Raw genomic sequence first — 19,646 nt, 5'->3', positions numbered from 1 at the left:
TGTCATGCTGAGAACTCATATAATGGGTCACTACAAGGTCAAACACAGAAATATCAACTTTTTTTTCCACATAAAATGTTGCATAATGCACCTTTATTGATTACTAATTTTGGCTAAATGTATTCAATGACTTTCATTGCTTTTTAATGTCCCACGGGATCCCTGATTACGGTCTTCAGCACTTAACACAGACACATGCTTTCTTTATTTCCCCTGCCTTTCAACTCATAGTTTTCAGTCACAGTTCTGGTTTTTGATGCCATTTTTAGGACTTTTGGCTGTTCAAAAGATGGATATTTTTGTTTTTATGTCATACATATTAACACAGTCCTTCTTTCACATCATTAGAGATCCAGTAAAGAGACAAGTTTATCAGGTTTGACTTGTTTATTGGCAGGTGATCAATACAGTATATGAGCTTAATCTGAACCATGCATGATTGTTATAACTGTAAACAATGTATTAGTTGTTTTCTTCATGTGTTTATTAGGGCCAGTTGCAGCACTTGCAGGAGTCCCAGTAGATGAGGCCAGGCTGGCAACGGTGCAGGTAGGTGTTTCCCTGGAAACACTGGAAGTAAGTGGTTTTGTCGGCCAGATTCACATACAGGCCATCGGGGCGGCCTCTGCAAAAGTCCGCCACCGGGTCCCGGGTTGTGGTGGGGGCTGGGGTGGTGGTCGGCTTCGGGCCAAATCCTTTGTGAAGCAACAAAGAACAGCTGTTTCAGGTCATTTTCAAACCTTTTCAGTTTTACTAGTATATACGAGTATGGAGTGAATGTACAATTCTTTCATGTAAAGCGCTTTGTCTATGTCTGTGAAAGGCACTATATAAATAAAGATCTTCTTCTTCTACGATATGGCAGTCAGGTACCAAAATCATACACATTTTTTCTGTAGGGGTAAAGATTCTACTTTACAAAAGACACACATTTTTTAAAAAGCAGTACTAAAGAGCCCCAAGAAGCCATTAGCGCCACTGCAGGTGTCTTAGCATGTTGCGTTTTTTTACTCATTAATTGTCCGTGAGACTAAATACTACGCTGACTGAAAAGACAAAGGGAGAGAGGGATATTATACATCCATTTACACAATGCAGATAATTTTTTTCACCCAAACTTGGCTGTAAATACTGTTTAAGTGGCGTTAGCCCGCAGTTAGCTTTGCCTGTTAGCTTCTGCTTCCTGACCCCTGATCATACCATTAACAATTGTATTACCTCTAGAGGGAATACGAAAAGGATTTATTAAGGTAAACAACACTTAGTACTGCTTTAAAGCGCAAAGGGAACTTTCTTTTGGCAACTTTTTGTGTTCTCGCACAAAAAGTTGCATATTACCAAAAGAAAGTTGTTATTTGACCTTTTTGTGACCCAATGGCTGTCTGAGTGGTTAGCATGCCACCTCTACGCTTTTGTGGGTTTCTGGTGAGAACGTCCGTCAGCGATGAAAACCTACCAGAAACTCTGAAAATAATTGATCCAGGAGCATCATAGAGACCACTGTTGTGGAAAGTAAACCACTCATACAGCCAAAAATATTTCGAAAAAGTACAAAAAACAAGATAGAAAACCCAAAACGGACACAAGTATTCAGACAATGCACAACGACTGCAGGTGCATTTCGTTGCTCTTCATTATAGCTGTGCTGTTCTTGAACCTTCATCAACGTTTCTAATTCCATTAATTCTTCCCAAAACAAAGTTATACAATGTTGTTTTTTTTCTTTACCAAACTTACCATGGTAGCAGAGAAACAACCCAAGGAGCATTGATACTTCCTGAACCCACATTAAGCACATTTGATATAGCGCATAAGTGCCAAAACCATTGTGAGATGTTTGTCTTTAGGAATTGGGATAAAGCCAAAGTGCCCCGAGAAGTCCCACAATAACACGTGGCTGATATTTTTATTATCACTGTAAAATGATGCCATCGAAGTGTTAATTTACCCATGGACATCCTGAGGTGGTTGACCAGCGGATAAGTTCCAGAGTCGCAAAATGTACCGCTGAAATCATCCATGTCCAGCGTCCACACATGAGCCCCTCCCAGGTTGTTAGCGGTCATAAACTGGACCTGCATGACAAGACCAGAGCTTGAAGTTTTTCCCTTTTAATGCTGATTATTATAATATCAAAAGATATGCCCGTGTACCTTATGGGAGAAGCTGCGCTGATTATCGTAGCCAACCCAAGCACTGCCGTACGTTGCATAGGGGACCTGTTGCTCACTGATCCATTCCTCACTTGCACCGGGAAGGAAGCTGCAGACCTAACAGCACACACAGGTCTTTAGAGCTGCTGCCAATGATCCGATTAGGCATTGGAGTTTGTTTCTTTGTCATACCTCATAGTAGGACCAGAAGCCAGCAGTGCGAGTGTAGGGGCCAGCGTCTGCAGGACCGTTGGCGGGAGCTCCCAGACCATTAGCGCCAGTGCTGAGGCGGAAAGTTCGCCCGAATGTGGGGAAACCCAGAAGCAGCTTCTCGGCAGGCGCTCCCAGACTCAGCCAGTGTGAGATGGAGGCATTCTGCAACACAGTCATTATACAGCATATACCAACCACTGTTTTTTTTAGCATTAAAGGGTCTTTGACTTACAATATTATGGTAAATCAAGGAGCCAGGATCCACAGAACTGCGATAAACTGGGCTGTTGTGTCCTGTGCGGTCTTCCCAGCTACCATGGAAGTCATAGGTCTTAACGTTGATGAAGTCCAAATGACTGTGGATGATATACAGTAATCCGTCAATTCTGGCTTAATCAAGGCCACACACTTGAAAGCTTTAACATGTTTACTCACAGTGCTATCTTGTTGACTTCATAGGCTGCATTAATAGTAGAGCGGAAACCAGCGACTTCAGCGGAGAGAAGCAGTGGAGCCTTCCTGGTATCCTTGGCCTCATTCTCAAAGGCTTTGGCCAGTTCCTGGTTAAATATTGTTATTGATATTTATCTATAATGACTCTTGTTTTCTTTTCCCCCTAAAGACTTAAGATAATACATGCATGTTTATAATATAATCTGCATTATATTGTCTAAAATGTGTCAAATATAATACATGTAATGCTGTTGTAGAGGGCTAAGAGACTGTGCCTTTTCAAAATGACATAGTCTTGACCATTAGTTGACTGACCGACAGCAGCACAGTGAAGCTTGCACGGTCTGACACGGGGCTCCCGTTGTGGCCGGGATAGTCCCAGTGCACGTTCAGTCCATCAAAGCTATGAGTGCGCAGGTAGCTGATGGCTGATTTGATGAATGCGGCTCGGCTCTCAGGTCTGGAGACCACGGAAATGTATCTGGCACAGACAGAGTAATAGTTTGGAAAGTGTACAAGATGTTAAATGCGCCTTACTGCTCTTATGAAACTCAACTCACGGGCTCATTCCATTTACTGTGCCTCCCACGGTTAGCAGAGTCTTCAGGGCCGGGTTTCTGAATCAGACACAGAACAGCCAATATTTATAGACTGTAATAATAATTTAATTATGTGGGTAAATTATGTGGGAGCAACAGATTCATGTGCTTAAACATTCCAATAAATTTGATGTTCAGTGATGCATTTCCTTCAAACACAGGGCTGTACTCATAACATAAGCAAGAGTAAAGAAACTCCAGGTCGTATTTGTCAGAAAACTATCCAGTAGTTTATATTTGTCAATACTTGGCAAGCTATTAGCCATCCTTTATCATTATGATTTAAATCAGGAGTGTCCAAACTTTTCTCATGGAGGGCTGTATATTGAAGTTCATATGACGTTGAAGCCATAAACCGGTGGTCAATGCAGTGAAACATTCAACTGGATGCATTTAAGAGAGGGTTTTACTGTGTCCCATACCTTTATTTACCTTAGTTTTTGAGGCTATAATTGTGCAGAATGATTAAACTTCCTGTAAAAAGTACCATCTCTGGCAATGTCTGCCAATCCAACAAGGCCGCACTTTGGGCACAATAATAGGAAGTATTTTTTGTCCAAGCTTCAAGCCATTTCTCATTCTGCTCTCCTGCCACATACAACACAACTGTAGCCCCAAGACTCGGGCAAAAGGAGTAGTCTGTATCTATACACAGTCTGTTTATGGCCTGTTTGACCAGTGCATGACTGAACAGTGAGCTCACAATCTCGCCTCCATTACAACAACACACGAATGACATCAGGTGGCCCTCTGAAACTGGAGATGCGTGACAGAAACACTTTAACCAACACCTCTCTCGCTGCGTATGTCCAATTGTCTTCAAGGAAAACACAGTAACAAAAGATCAACCCAATGGACTGAAGCAAAATGGCGTCCTCAGGCCATCTCACATCCACAAGAATGTGTTGGTGATGCTGAAAAATAACTGTAATGTTAACCTGATTGATTGTCATACGTTGCAAAAGAGAAAAAATATGTTGATGGGATTTTTGTTAAGGTGTTCAACATACAGTTTGTCTTGATTCATGTTATTATTTGTCATTTATTTATGTAGATCTGACAAAAAGAGAGGCTGTGACTCACGCATTCTTGAGGGCGTTGAGCCGGACAAACTGCTGCTCATCATTCCACTCGATGGGGACGATTTGGTTGAAGCTGTTGATTGTGACCAGAGCGTATATGACATGGGTGCACAGGAACGGGTCAATGTTATCCGGGGTGAACTTGGCCGTTCCAGGACGGTACTGGGCCCAGTTGGTCATGTGACACACCAGCTTACTGGATGTAGCTGAAACAGAAACAATCATGTTCAAAGACACAGAGTTATGTCTGAAGAAGTCACTTTGATCAGGCAAAGGCTTACCCATGTGCAGGATGAGCAGGACGCCCAAAACTGAGGAGAGCATAAAGGAGCAAGTGTGAGGGAAAACAAACACGTTATTCATGTTATTATGCAGTATTCGCTTTCTCTTGCTCGTCTCACATTCTTAATGCCATCTAATTTTCCCATGCACACACATTTCCTCTGACTGGCTGTGATTGCTTTACCTGTGATGGGCCTCATGACTATTTCTTGTTGATCCAAACGCTCTGTAGAATGACCTGTAAAAAAGTAACACAATGCGTAATAAATACAAGGTCAAGTGCAGAAGTGACTAGATAACACATCCACAAGGAAAAGCCTTTTTTAGCAGGTTTTCCACCAGAAGGACATTACACAATCAGCTTTGAAACAGGACCATTGTGAACCATTGTTACCTGTTTTGAAGTAAACCAGAAACCAAGTCCAGATTTGCAGTGACACTCGTTTATATTAATGGCTATTGGCGGGTGACAAAGTGCAGCTGATAAGGCTGAGGAGGGGGGCAATTGTCTGGAAAGACTAATAAACCCACTTCCTCCTATTACTTGGAGCTTTGTCAGTATCACTCATGCAGCAGATAATAGCTTACAGGAGCTAATGATTGTCACCTTTGTCACCTTTTTTTTTTTATACAAACCATTAAAGCACTTTGATGGGCAGTTGTTCTCGGTTCTCTACAGTGTGAATTTTTAAGGTTAATTTTATTGTCCTTTGCATATGACACAAACATTAGTGACATTAGTTAAACCCGTGAGGAATAAGTCATAAGTCTTCTCAAAGCACTTTACATCACAGAACCATCACTGAGAGCCAGGATCGATCACAACCACCTCAGTGATCGACACACGGGCGACAGTTGTTCATCGGGTCCAAACACATTAATTCAGTTCAATCCCCACTATAAACAATGCTGTTATGTTCTTGAGCAAGACACTTCAGGCGTTATGAGTGTTATGCTTCTACATGCATGCTGCTCACAGAGGTAACTTACTTATTGTTATGGCAATCTGCTCATTTAATAGTCTGCCTTTTATATTGGTCTTCATTTGAATTTGTCAATGATTAAAATAGTTATAATTTACAAAGTACAATGTTTCAAAAAGCATTCCATGTTTATTGAAATTATTTTTTTTTACAGTACATTCACTTGAGCTTTACATTTCACCCAGTAATTCACAAAAAAAGGCAGTGTGTACCTAGATTTCATTTGATGATGGATTTTAACATTCAAAAATGAGTAACAAACAAGAGAATCTGTACAGTTTAACTCAAACACACTCAGAGACTCTGAAAGGCTTGTCTCTGTGACTGCAATAATGTCATTATCAGTGTCTAATATCACGTACTGGGGAGATGTCCTATGATCAAATGTAACCTAGAGGTTGTCTATGGTGGTAAAACAAAATAGATCCAAAACAACCAGCTCTAAACTAAGGACGACTAAAGGCGCTGAGAACAGCTATTGTTCCCTGTAGCTAAGCTCTAACATTACATCGACTAATGTTTATCATAAAGGCTCCACAAACGTCAGAGCGGGAGGGTTTTGGCTGCGGTGATCACTGACACTTTATGAAGTACATGTGAGCGCAGAAGACAGTAGTTGTTCAGAGAAACAACAGCAAAGTGTAAAACCTGGTTTTGGGCACAACCTTTGGCCTGAACACACAAAGTTGAACTGATTCTGACAGAGTTAGTTGTTCTCAATAAAAAATAAAATAAAAAAAACATGTTACAGTAAAGTGTCTCATCAGTGACAAAAACGTTTTTAGATAATAAAATAAATAAATACACAAATAAATAACTTAATAAATAATATATACACGTGCTATGTTCTCAGTACGGTTGACTAAAGTAAGAGTCAGTTTATCTGAATGCTCCTTTCTGTGTATGGGGAATGTAAAAACACCTAATTGGACCATTTACTTTTTGATTTACAAGCTCCAATAATGGTCCCCGATCCCCATCTAGAAGCAGATCATGACAAGCATAATCAATTTCCAACCATAGGCATATTTTAAAGGCAAAATCTAAACAAAAAATCACCCCTGTTTGAGATTTATAGTTTCACAATTGGTTCCACAACCTCAAAGCATTTCATTATAAGTGAGACCACCAGGAGCCTCAGACCTGGTGCTACAGCAGCTCAGGGGAATGACTGAAGAACTAGGACCAGATGCAGAAAATAAGCACTTTTGAAAAGAACCTCACACTGTGCACGGCCACCAATGACGTTGGTGAGAGAACTGCAAAAGTGTCAGCTCAGAGAAAAGTCCAGAGCTTTGGATTTGTCCACAGTTTGCTTTGAGTGACAAGGTTTGTAGCAACATGATGACTACATAGACGTACCACTGAAAAATACTGTTGGCGAATACAAGGACGTGGAAAATGTCAGTTTCTTGGTCAAGCATCATACTCTTGGTACTGGCGTAAATGTTAGTGAATATTTTTGTCTTAGGTGTGGAGTACATGCCGTCACGAAAAACGGTCACAGGCCCAAGCACAGGATCATGGAGAGGAGAGCCAGACCTCCAAAGACCTGGACACACTGGACGAGCAAAGACTGCGCCCCACTCTGCACCATCATTCCAGTTCCTACAAGAGAAAAAGTAAGAAAATAAGAACAGCTGTCACCAGATTCTTAAGTGACACCTTTGTCTTCAGGCTACTCATAAATTATTACTGTCCTGCTTTTTAAATCAAATCATTCTTTCCTTAAAAATGAGAGACAGCGAAAATAAAGATGTTAATGGCTCTATTTGTTGCATTTACCGTTGTCATTAGACAATTCCTGTAATTGATTTGTGTTTCATATCTATCAGATAAAGCAGCTTATAAATGGTGGACTTAGGAATGGATTTTCTTTTTGAAGTATTCATAGATAACAAAGTCTATAAATGTCTATCCAGATTTAATGCTTCTAATAATCATAGCCTCACTATCATCAAATGCAGGGCATGACAAGCGCTTGCCTGTGTTTAAGTAATGCGTAATCTTATCTCAGGTCAGGCTGCCTTTGTACAGCTTTTTTCTTAGCCTTTTTTGACCTTTGGTGCATAAGTTTCAGATTTTTCCTGCATTTTAAGCTTTTATAGTACTTTCTTGAAGCAGATTGATTATATATAAATGTGCTGTAATTGTGCAGACTCCCAGTTTACATTTGAGAATCCAGGGGGAAGAATTCAGGAATTAAAGCTTCTCAACCTTTTAACCCCCACTTGAACCAAGCACATTTTCTCCAGTTTGGCTTTACCCAAATCTAAAAGCTTCTTGAACAAAGCGTCCAAGGAGCAACAAAAACTAGAGGAAATGAGGATGAAAATACAACAAAGGAGCGACAAAAATGATAAAACAGTGGCAAAAAAGTGACAAAAATGTGCAATGAAAAGGCAACAAAAGAGCAACAGAAAAGTGACAAAAAAGTGACTAATAAAACAATGAAAATGTGGCAAAAAATGACGCAAAAGTGACAAAAATGTGAGGAGAATTCAACAAAAAAGTAATAAAAAAGTGACAAAAACGTGATGAAAAGGTGGCAAAAATGTGACCAAAAAATGAGGCCTTTAGGCTGTAAAGCTTGTAGATTTGGGTAAAGCTGGAGAAAAGGCCCTTGGTTCAGGTGGGGGTTAAGAGGTTAAAATAAAAATCTATTTTCCAAAGGGTGCTCAAAAGTCACGGGACAGAAACTGAAACACCATCTTTATTGTTTGACCTTGTTATAATCTAAGTGGTTTGTTAATAGAAGTGTGAAATGACTGGATTTGAGAACAGAACTGCAGTAAAAGTTGGACACAGCACCACCAGGTGTTCCCTAACCTTTCAGGCTGGGACCCCCAAAATGACCAATGCGAACAATCCAGGTCCCCCCCTGTAATAGTGATAACTTATATAGATAATATCAAGAAAAAAAAACGATGTAATATGTATTCATGATGTTTTCTTAGATGGGTTTCATAACTGTGAAACCCATGTTGTTAATTGTGCCCTGGACCAGAAAATGTGCAATAAACTTAAAATATAAACAGAAAAGTTATATGGGCTATGGTGTTCCTTTTTTGTTTCCAGTTCAACATTAGGTGAGGTGAGTGCGTGAGAATGAGGTACTACTGTATATGGAAACGTTCATAGGGTCTGAGCCGCTCACCAGATTCTTGAGACACAATAATTTCATGTGCCGGGCCGTCCCCGCCATCTCCCCATGAGCGGATCTCCAGCACCACGTAGCTGTAGTCCTGGGGCAGAGGCAGGCTGAGGGAGGTCTTGGTTTTATCCAGGACCTTCAGTAAAGTTTGACCTTCGTGCTTGTACAAAACCTGCAGCAGAGGTCACAGAGAGGGAAGGTGAAATAAGTTCTTAATAATTATGAAACGTATTATCTAATCACATTAAAGCGATAGTTTACGTAACACATTATTTGATTAAACCTTTTATAACTCGTTTTATCACTTCGGTGACCATGGCAACGTCAACATTTGGAAACACAAGGGCTGAGTATGTTGAAGGTGGTTTATCGTGCTCGCTACAATCAATGTTATGTTTTAAGAAATAAATGGGACTCTCACGTGTTTAAAGGACACCCCTAATACAGGGTGTGCAGATTATGTCACAGCATGCAATACCTTCACATACATATCTTTGGATGGAAGGAACATGATTGATGTTAAAGAGCCCTTTTCTCTTTGATGCATTGAAAAGCTCTAACCACAAAAGGTTTACGTTAAATTTGTTTGTAAATGGAAATAGATTTGTCAAAGCTTCAGCTGAAACAAAGGTCAAACCGAACTCACTTTGTATCCCAACACTGCGGATTCGTTATGCTTAGCGACCACTGGGTCCCACCTCAGTGCCAGAGATGAGCTCTGGGCCTTCCACGAAACATTTCCAGGGGGGCGGTTCGGAGCTGAGGAGAGACAGGTGTCAGTGAATGTGTCTGGTTCAGTTTTGTGCATACACGTTTTGTTTAATGTACAGCATCATCCTTCATTCGTTTGCCTGCACAAGTGCCTGTATTCTGGTCTGTGAGGTGTGGTGCAGTGGATGGAAAACGTGCGCACCGTGGCTGCAGGCAGAGGAGTGAACGGGGCTGATCAGCTCATATCAGGTTTAATCCTGTTGGAGCTTTCATTTACAGCCTGCTGGCCCAGAGAGAGAATGATGAAGATCAGTTTTCTCACTGTAAGCAGCCAGTGGGCTCTGCCTCTGATAAGAATGATCCCTGTTAGCCTGCAGCAGGGGAGGAGACAGTCACTTAACACTTGTCTAGACCTGAGCTGATGCCCTCATCAAGTGCTCAGTGTTACCTGCATTTACCGCTATATATTAGTGTCAATAAAATGCTATTGCTTGTTTATGCTGTATTTACTACCTGTTAAAACAATGAAGCGTTTGTGACCACAGTGGCAAGAATTATAAATAAATCACTTTGATATCACAAACATAAAAAGAAAGGCCTTTTACTAACCCTAACCCTAAAAACACCTGAAGAAGATGTTAGATATAGCGTCTGCCAGTGTGTGAGATTTGAACAATTCTAGGTGAACCTACGTGGTTTTCTGGTGGTGACAGTGGTTCGAGGAGACAAAGGGCCTGTGCCTGCGTTGTTGTAAGCCAGAACAGCCACATGGTAGCGAGTGCTGGGTCTGAGGCCCGACACTCGGGCGAAAGACTCTTGTCCTGCTATGCGCACTCGGTCTGCCGCTGCTTCCCGCTCGTGCTGCCGCCAGTATCGGATCTGAGCACAGCACCATGGATTTAGTCATTTCACATAGTCACTTGAATCATGAATATCATAATGGGATGAATAGTGGAAGTAACCTGGAAACAAAACAGACAAATAAATGAAAGTGAAAGAACTGATTATCAGAAGAGGAAATAAATGTCATGATAAAACAAATGATTGACACACTTGACAGATGGATGAAAGAAAACTGGTTGTCAGGGGTATAATTTCACAAAGAATATTACTCATTATTATTCTGATTATCATTATTATTAATCGTTTTATGACACGTCACCTCGTATCCACGGATAATTCCATTGGCACTGAGCTGCTGCACTGGATCCCATGAAACAAGGATTTCAAAGGCTGTCAGCGCTGTGGCATTAATACTGTGAGGACCCACAGTTGGAGCTGTCACAGTGACACAAAGATGAAAGTTAGGTCTGTTTATGACTGCTCTCTAATGGCAATTAACAGTACTGCAAGCAGCATTACACAACATGTATGATGTACTGTACAACAAAAGTCCAAATTAATGTATTAGTTTTAGTATATAAGTGTTATTTTGCTGTCTTGTACTTTCCAAACATTTCTGCATCTTTAGGTATTATTGGTGTTGTCTTCAGCCAGTTAGAAGGAAAGCTTGTTATATCCAAATAACACAATGTCTCTCTAATTCAACTCTACAAGGATTCTGAGTTTTTTATTTCTATTTTTCAAAAAAACCTTAGAGGAACAGGCCACCGTTTTACCATACTGAGATATGTTCTTACCTTAGCTTAGACGAGTTGATGCGTACCTGTCTGGTCTGTGTGCATACGCTCAGTCACGCAAAAAGACCAGAGATGTTGTTAGCATTTAGCCTCTACCCCTCTCTTCTATGGGGCCAAACAGGGGTGAATTTAGAAGCGACCAAGCTCTTCCACGTTTTCCCTTTTTAAATATGGTCATGTTAAAAGTTACACAATCCAAGTATAGTCACACAAAATTAAACATGTCGATTTTCTAAGCGGATAAAAAGAGGGACTATATTATAAGGCGTAATAACACCTTAGGAGCACTTCGACATCCGTGCAGTAATATCTTCACTTTACTCCGCTTAGAAAATCGACATGTTTAATTTTGTGTAACTATACTTGAGCTTGATCGCTTCTAGCTTCACCCCTGTTTGGCCCCATAGAGGAGAGGAGGAGAGGCTAAATGCTAACAACACCTTTGATCTTTTTGCGTGACTGAGGGCACACACAAAGACCAGACAGGTACACATCAACTCGTCTAAGCTCAGGTAAGAACATATCTCAGTATGGAAAAGCAGTGGCCTGTTCCTGTTTAAAACATGACTTAGGCCATAAGGTTGGCAGGCTGATGATTTGGCGATTCGTAGATGATCATTTTTAGTAGGTAAAGTAATTTAACTTCCTTCAACAGACTGTTTGTCATCTTCGTAATAATTCCTGCAGTGCACTTACCCTCCTCGGCAGAGTACACGACCGCGATCTGACTGAACGGCCCCTCTCCGCGGATGTTGTAGGCCTTGATCTTCACGTCAAAGGGGCTGTAGGGCTCTTGGCTGCTGTTGACGTACACGTACCGGGACGACTCCACATTAGGAACACGCGCCAACTCCCACAATGACGAAACATCTTTTTTCTGAACGGCCAAAATATACCCAAAACCATCACCATTTTGATATTCTCTGGCCATGCGCTGTGAAGCAGAAATGAACAAGTGGGTTTAGTTAGGTGTGGTCATTTTTACATTCCTTACACTCTCATATACTCAGACTAATATTGGTACTTGTGGTCTTCATCTATGATAATTGTTCTTGGATATAAAAAGGATATTTAAGCTAACATCATCATAGCATCTGGTATAAATATCAACATCAGAATGAATTTGTCAAAGATTATAGTAATAAAACCTGCAGAGTAATGCCTCACCGTCCAGGTAATTATCAGCTCACCACGATCTCCACCTCCTCCTCCCAGACCACTGGGCGCCACTGTAGGTGCTAAGAGTAATACATGTATGTATGAGCATATGGCACTTATGGGGATGTACTGACAGGCTCTTTTATTTGCTTCATACCACATTAAATGCTGTCACATTAAAGCTCAAACTGACCTGCTTGCAAGGTGCGGATGGTTTGTGAGGGCATACTTGGCTCTCCACTGCCCAGTATGTTGCTGGCAATGACTTGGAACTGATAATCCATCCACGGGATTAATCCAATAACTTGTGCATATTCTGCGTTTCCCTCAATGTTTACCGGGTCTGAAAAGGCACAATGTCTGAGCTGATTTAAATGAGTCTAAATAACAAAGATCATTCAATAGACACCACAAACCTGTCCTCATCTTCTTCCACTCAGACGACAGTGAGGAGCGGCCCATGATCACATATTTCCCAATGGGGCTGTGGTTGTCATAACCCCTGCTCCATCTCAGCTCAACAGAGGTCTCAGCGACATTCCTCACAAGTAAACCCCCAGGAGGTCCAGGCGGGCCTGCATTTTGAAAGGCGACAGTTGTATTCAGTATGTTGCCGTTTTTGTTGTCAGTGTTATTGTGAATCATAATAGTGTGCAGTTTACAAGTTGTCCCTCCTATTTTGGCCAAAAGTGATTTCCGTGGGTCAGGATAGTTAAACTGCCATCTGCCCTTGGATGCACAACCGATGTGGATCTCTGAACATAGCTTGAATGAAAATCTCTCTTGTCATTGAAGCAGCAGTGTGACGCTGTTTAAATAAGGCTAAAGTCAGTAGCTGATTGCATTTACTTTGGTTTAATGACTTGTAGTAAGCAAATTGAGTCCTTGGAAGGATGTGAGATATCGTCTAATGGGAGTAAAGAAACAGCACTTTCAGCAATAGACCAGACAGTCTCAGCATTCAGTACAGCATTACTCAACAAAGTAAAAAAAAAAACACAGCTGTGTTTTTTTTTTTTTTTTATATATATATTTTTATTGAGACCAATAGTAGAAATTACAATGAGATACATGCTCCTTTATATGCTTGACGACACCGTGAGATGTACTCTGTAAACATATATGCAAGCACTACAACAGTGTCAACTTACACTTAAATTATATTACAAGAAGCAAAGTCTTGTTTAATCTCTTTTTTTTTTTTAAACCCTTCAACCCTGGAACAAAAACACAGCTGTGTTTTGATGAAGGGCAATATAGCATACTGTATATAAACCATGGCACCTAAAGTGTTTGTACCTAATATTTTATATTTTAGTGAAACATTACCTCGCACCACCAGTTTAGCCGAAGACGATGCGCTGTCCACGACTGTCTGGGCAGAGCAGGTATACACGCCCGCCTGATTAAGCTGAGTGTTAACTATCAACAAATCACCAATGTTCTCTTTCTGAAGAAAAATGTTTGCATATGTTGGTACATTTATACATGGCTCATTTTCCATATTATCATTATAAAACATCAGACTCACCCCCTCCTCGCGGAAGTAAGGCCCAGAGGGATGTTCTAGATCCAACGGGACACCGTTCAGCGCCCATGTAAAGGTCAGATCCATTGTGGGGTCGTGGGAAGCGTGACATTGCATGGTGACATTCTCACCTTGGTTTATGTCCGCATTAGAAGGAGCCAGAGTGATCTTAGTAGCATCTATCAAGAGATGAAGAAAAACACAGTATATACTGTATAAAACATTTATGTGAACACCTCAAACTTAAGTCTGTTTATAGGAATCTCAACAATGCAAACTTGAGAAATTTGAGACCTGCTTCGTACCTCTCACAGAAAGATGACCAGTGCTGTTGGCTTTGCCAAGGTAGTTTTCAGCAAAGCAAGTATATTTCCCTTCATCAGCTCTGCTGATGTTAGAAATTCGCAGGACACCATCTGGAGTTACTGTGACTCTAAAAAGAAGGGGAAAGGGCAAACAATATAAACAACTGCAGATATAACCCTTTGAGATGGTTATAACACACTCATAACAGGTGTCTCTACCTGGTACTGTTGATGAGAAGCTCAGTTCCTCGGCTCCAGAAAAGGGCGGGCTTAGGCGCAGCACGAGGCCGACATTCGATCATCACCTCGCCCCCTCTGGCCGCTGGGATCAGCTTTTTCACTGGATTTGACCTGAAGTCTGGAACCTGGACTGAAGGTATAAGTGGAAGTGAAGAATTTGTTCATTTTGTTTGAGAACAATAGTGTGTTTCTTTCTTGTTGAGTTGCAATAGCAATGTAAAGTATACTTGTCCTACCTTGCACTCTGAGCTCAGCTGTGGAGTAAATTGTGCCGTGTTTGTTTTCTGCAACACACTGATACATCCCAGAGTCTTCCAGAGCCAAGTTACTGACTTTAAGTCGAGGCCCATTGACTTCCACTCGATCCTGTGTCATCACATCAATAACTGTTAATTAATGATAATGTTACTAAAACAGCAGCGATAATTGACAGGTTGGTTCTGCTACCTGAGTCGTAAGAGGCTGTCCGTTGCGGAGCCAGTGAACAGAGGGACGTGGTTTTCCTGTAGCAACACAACTCCAGTGCAGTTCTGAACTGATCTCTACCTCCGAGTCACTCATCACCTGAAGCCACTGAGGCTGAGCTACAAAGAGAACACAAGCAGCTGAGAACCAGTGTCTAAAATACGTGTTTATATTTCATTACACTGCCTCATACAGTTATTGCCTCGTGATTTATTTACTGTGTTTGATTGAAAAATCTAACAGTGATAAAATGCAATAAGACATTTCACCTTGTACGTTCACCCGTCCCTGATATTTGTCACTGCCCTCGGAGTTATAGGCCTCACATTCGTAGAGCCCCTCATCATCAAAAGACAGATCTGGTAGAATGAGCATGGGTCCATCTGCGCTGGCGCCGGCTTTAGAAGGCAAGAGGCTATCCACCTTTCTCCATCTGATCTTCGGTGCGGGACTAACAAAATAGACTTAAGTCAGTAAAACAGAATAAATACAGTTTTAATATCATGTCTTGAACTTACTTTCCATATGCAAAACACTCCAGCAGCGCTGTGTGTCCAGCTAAAGCATAAATATCTGCTGGAAAACGCACTTGGATACTTGGAGCTGACTTCCGAGCATTAGCTACAGTGAGAGAGGAAAAACGTAGACATTTTTAATGCATGAACCTGTTCAAGCTTGTCCAAAAGGTTAATGGGCAGTTTTCAATGCGTGACACTACTGAAAACAAAAACACACACATATAACACAGATAAAACTGCATGTGTGTCAAACTTACCGTCCGCCACCACGGTGAGCTGGTTGGCTTTGCTGAATGTGCTTTTGGTGCTGGCGTCCATGTTGACAGTGGTGAAACAAAAGTAGTTGCCTGTATCATTTGGCTCTGCCTTGGACAGATACAGGTTTCCCGTGACCTGGGACACAAACCAACGTGGATCGTCCTTTTTGAGAAAATTTGGAAAATCATTGATGAACCAGCGGTAGGAAAGAGCTGAAAAAAAAAAAAAAAGGTTTAGAGATGTAAGAGATATTGTTTTGATTAAAAATGCTTCTTTATAAATTATAGGCTACATAATTCTATTTCTGTTCATATTTGAATTGGTACCAGGGTAATGTGGAGGCGGCTGGCAGGCAATTAACATTCCCACTCCTTCATATGCAGTATGTGGGTTTCGGTTATCCGGGGAGAAGTCATGGAGATCTGCAAAGACATTTATCTCAGTCAATGAAAAACTTTCCACTTCTTGATACAGACAATGACTTTCTTTTAGTAACTTACATCCAAATTTGACATTGGCAGCTTGACTGATGATGGTGCCACAGCGGTTGATGGCCAAACACTGATATGAGCCGGTGTCCTGGTTTGGCTCAGGACTACTTATGACCAGACTTCCGGCCACCAGAGTGTAACGAGTGTCCAAACCCAACGGTACCTCTGTGCCATTCACCAGCCATCTAAATACAACCATACATTATAACATTTAATATGCTACGTTTCACCATTATTAGCAGGCTGTATGTTTTAGACCTGTATGATGCAGCTGGGCTGGCCCGCGCTCTGCAGCTCAGGGTCACTTTACCCTCTGATAGTCCCTCTGGGTATATCACACTGCTGGGCTGTTCTTCAAACACTGGTCCACTGTCATGTCCCGACACACACACATCTCCCCCTGAAAGAAACATTAGGGATAATACAGCATAATTGTATGTTCATTTCCCTTGAAACCAACTTTACGTACCGTTTACTCCTGTGAAAGTAAGAAAGCTGACGACCAACAGGTACAAAAAGTGACACATTTCAGCTCGACTGAGGATGCACTCCAAAATAGCATTCATGTCTTCTCCTGAAGGGCTAAAAAACAAATAACGGATTAGCCAATAGTAAAGTCCAGAGTGTCCAGAGTGTCCAGAGAGTCCCTTATAGATCCATCGATAATTCATGTCTCTAAAATAGCAATATCTGTAGGTTGAAAATGTTGTCAAATTCAATAAATGTAGTATTTCAACTCTGTGCTTGACATGTAGGCAACTTTTAGGTGAGTCTCAGGAGCTTTGGGAACTACAACCTAATTGTTTTGTTTCCTTTAATATAAAACAAACAAACAAACAAAAAGAAAACCATAATATGTCTAATTTTGTTCTCATACCCATGGCCTCACCATGCTATTTAAATGTATTGATATTTATCATATTGACATGGTCCAGGCCTGTTTGCTATGAAACATAATAATAATCTTGATGGGTCAAGACCTGCTCTGACATATGCTAATTATAACTTCTATTTCAACAATAGCCCAGGAGGAGGCAATGTAGCAGCAGCAGCAGCAGCAGCAGCAGCAGCAGCCTGGTGCGCTACATTGCGTCAAAACACTCTCAACGGAGCATCCCCTGCATTAAATTCAGGGAAGAAATGAAAACACGCTGAGTTCATAAAAAAAAGTCTCCTGATCTTGCCTGTGGGTTTATAAGAGACATGTTAAATCAATAAAGTGCAGCTCGGGTATGATCATTAATGATGACAATCATGTTTACCTAAATAATGATGCGGTGCTGCTCCTGGCCCAGCGATGGCGGTATAGGAGTGCAAAACGGGGGGCCGGCGGGGTCTTGGTTCCGAAAGGTGCTCATAAGCTATTTACGCCTCATCGGGACAACATTTGGGTCGCTGCTGCTTTCGGATCAGCTCATCTGTGTGTTTCTGCCCTGCGCCCACTCTCCTCTGCTCATCAGGACCACCGACATCAAGCGCACTTCAATCACAGCGCCGACTTCCGGTACGCTCGAGAGCTGAAAAATCACAGCATTGTTATAAAAGCCAGTATTCAATCATAAGCTACAACAAACAGTGGAAAGTCTCTCTTTGACTGGGAGCGTCAAGGTAATACTTTGTCTAAGCGAAACAGACCTACAGAAAGGAGTTAATGAGGGCCACGTTTTATCATCGAAGACTTCCGGTTGCAGATGCTCCTCGCGCTCCTTTTTCAAGTCACCCAGGGTTGTTATGGGTGTATCGCTCACCCCCCACCCGGACCCTTCCCTCTTTTGTTGCCTTTACAAAGAGCCAGCCCCCCGCACCAACGATTGTACCATTGACTCATGATAAATTATAATAAATAATAATAATAAGAATGAAAAATGCAAATTATAGACTGCCATGATATAGTTGAGCTCTATCACAAGAATATCCATCAGTCAGAATGCGGGTATAAAATGTAGTGGTAGCATAAATGTTGCTTCTATATTTGAATAGTGTGCATTTTGGACACGAAGTATTTGCTCATGTGCAAAACAAGTCACAAGCAAAAGTGGATTAGCAGCGGAGTCATTTGTGTATATTTTTTTCTAACCCAACAATATCAAATTTGGGAGCACAATTATATTTTTTTGTGTGTTGTTGAGAAAAAAGTATTGTGCAAAATCATCATCATGCATATTGTACAATTCAGCATAGCGTTTAATTGCTTTATTTTTTCTATTTTAATGCTGTTTTAGTTTGTAAAGCTTCCTCTTTGTGACTACAACGCCTAACATAAATGTTTTCAAAAGTGACATCAGGGCACGTCTAAATAATGTTTTAAACGTGGTTCTGGTGTGACGGACTGTCCTCAAATATGCACAATGCTGTTTCATTCATTGTACCTTTTGTCAGGGCTGTAACGATGAAGGGGGATCACTGGGCATTTGCTGAAGGGTCACAATTTGAAGGGGGCCCCAGAAAATGGATTATTTCACACCAGTAAATAGACCAGCTAAAAGTATTATTTAAAAGTATTATTTGTGATCTAAAATCCACCAGAAAGCAGGAAATCACATCTGAATTATACACATTTTCTTGAGGAAGGACCCCCAAATCACCTCCCACACTTTAAATGTTTTTTAATGCCCATTTGCATTGGTGCAGTGCCCCCTCTGACAGATACATACACATACTTTGACGTACAAATGGATTTTGTCTACGCAGATCCTGATGTTTTCAGTCACCTTAAGCATATACTTATTTTTTGCTTCGAATTTCGGTCGATTACGAGACACTATAGCCAAGAAAACGGCCACCCAGCTCATGATCGACCGATGTCTCACTCCGATCTTGGGTGAAAAGTTGACACAGCCCTGACGAAGGCTTAAAAAACAACAACAAAAGAAGCAGACGTCTTTGTACGTATTATATTTAAGGGGGAAGCACAATAATAGAATATAGATTGTGAACATTAAGTTAAAAGATTGTGTGTAACAAAAACACATGTGCTATATCTGTGTACATTCAAATAACCTTCATGATCTACAAAAAACAAAAAGCAGAAATCTATTTACAGTTTATTGACACATCGTATTGTCTTGATTTCTAAAGGTGAAATAGTTGGAGTCTCATTGAAGTCCCTTCTGTCACTTTGAACCAGGAGTGTCCGAAATGTGGTCTTGTGAGCGTCCAGCTTACTTGGTCCGAATCAGGTATTTTTTACCATAACCTCAACTACAAACTGTCTTTCTGAGAGAACTAATCATGATAAACAAATGTGTGGTGGTCACTGCTGAAGAGTTAGACATAGGCTTTAAACTTTGATTTATGTGCCTTGTTGAAATAGTCCCTGAATGATCTATTGAGCAAAGGCAGTAGCCGAAGTTGATTTCCTCTAATGGCGAGCTGAAATACGTCACCATGAGTGAGTGGACCCCTCATGATTT

General features: G+C 41.1%; 2 protein-coding genes across 5 annotated transcripts; both read right to left on the bottom strand.

Annotated features, from left to right (window-relative positions):
* Nucleotides 1-478: 478 nt before the first annotated feature.
* Nucleotides 479-4,983, bottom strand: chia.1 (chitinase, acidic.1; the record flags this gene model as incomplete). 2 transcript variants are annotated; one of them, XM_079579001.1, is made up of 11 exons in its annotated part: nt 479-695; nt 1,949-2,075; nt 2,154-2,270; nt 2,346-2,528; nt 2,599-2,722; nt 2,802-2,926; nt 3,135-3,300; nt 3,380-3,436; nt 4,502-4,706; nt 4,782-4,811; nt 4,967-4,983. In XM_079579001.1, 11 exons carry the CDS (start codon nt 4,980-4,982, stop codon nt 487-489), a joined length of 1,359 nt encoding a protein of 452 aa, XP_079435127.1. In that variant the 3' UTR covers nt 479-486. The 2 variants fall into 2 exon arrangements, with proteins under 2 accessions (XP_079435127.1, XP_079435126.1); XM_079579000.1 differs by lacking the exon at nt 4,967-4,983 and having other exon boundaries at nt 4,502-4,824.
* A 2,029-nt stretch (nt 4,984-7,012) lies between these two features.
* Nucleotides 7,013-17,725, bottom strand: cntn2 (contactin 2). Of its 3 annotated transcripts, XM_079579227.1 has the most exons (23): nt 17,496-17,724; nt 16,703-16,815; nt 16,492-16,633; nt 16,243-16,418; nt 16,069-16,164; nt 15,742-15,954; nt 15,485-15,587; nt 15,236-15,417; nt 14,949-15,085; nt 14,738-14,867; nt 14,481-14,631; nt 14,262-14,389; nt 13,960-14,135; nt 13,758-13,878; nt 12,845-13,003; nt 12,622-12,771; nt 12,438-12,508; nt 11,967-12,204; nt 10,793-10,908; nt 10,323-10,509; nt 9,566-9,678; nt 8,923-9,091; nt 7,014-7,373 (listed from the first exon to the last, which is right to left on the bottom strand). In XM_079579227.1, exons 2-23 carry the CDS (start codon nt 16,797-16,799, stop codon nt 7,267-7,269), a joined length of 3,162 nt encoding a protein of 1,053 aa, XP_079435353.1. In that variant the 5' UTR covers nt 16,800-16,815; nt 17,496-17,724; the 3' UTR covers nt 7,014-7,266. The 3 variants fall into 3 exon arrangements, with proteins under 3 accessions (XP_079435352.1, XP_079435351.1, XP_079435353.1); XM_079579226.1 differs by having other exon boundaries at nt 7,013-7,373; nt 16,069-16,418; nt 17,496-17,725; XM_079579225.1 differs by having other exon boundaries at nt 7,013-7,373; nt 13,758-14,135; nt 17,496-17,725.
* Between the last annotated feature and the right edge of the window lie 1,921 nt (nt 17,726-19,646).

The sequence above is a fragment of the Gobius niger genome (assembly GCF_951799975.1).
Source record: "Gobius niger genome assembly, chromosome: 20".
In the NCBI taxonomy this organism is placed as follows: domain Eukaryota; kingdom Metazoa; phylum Chordata; class Actinopteri; order Gobiiformes; family Gobiidae; genus Gobius; species Gobius niger.
Note: the sequence above shows the minus strand (reverse complement) of the source record. Positions and strands in the feature narration are given on the sequence as shown.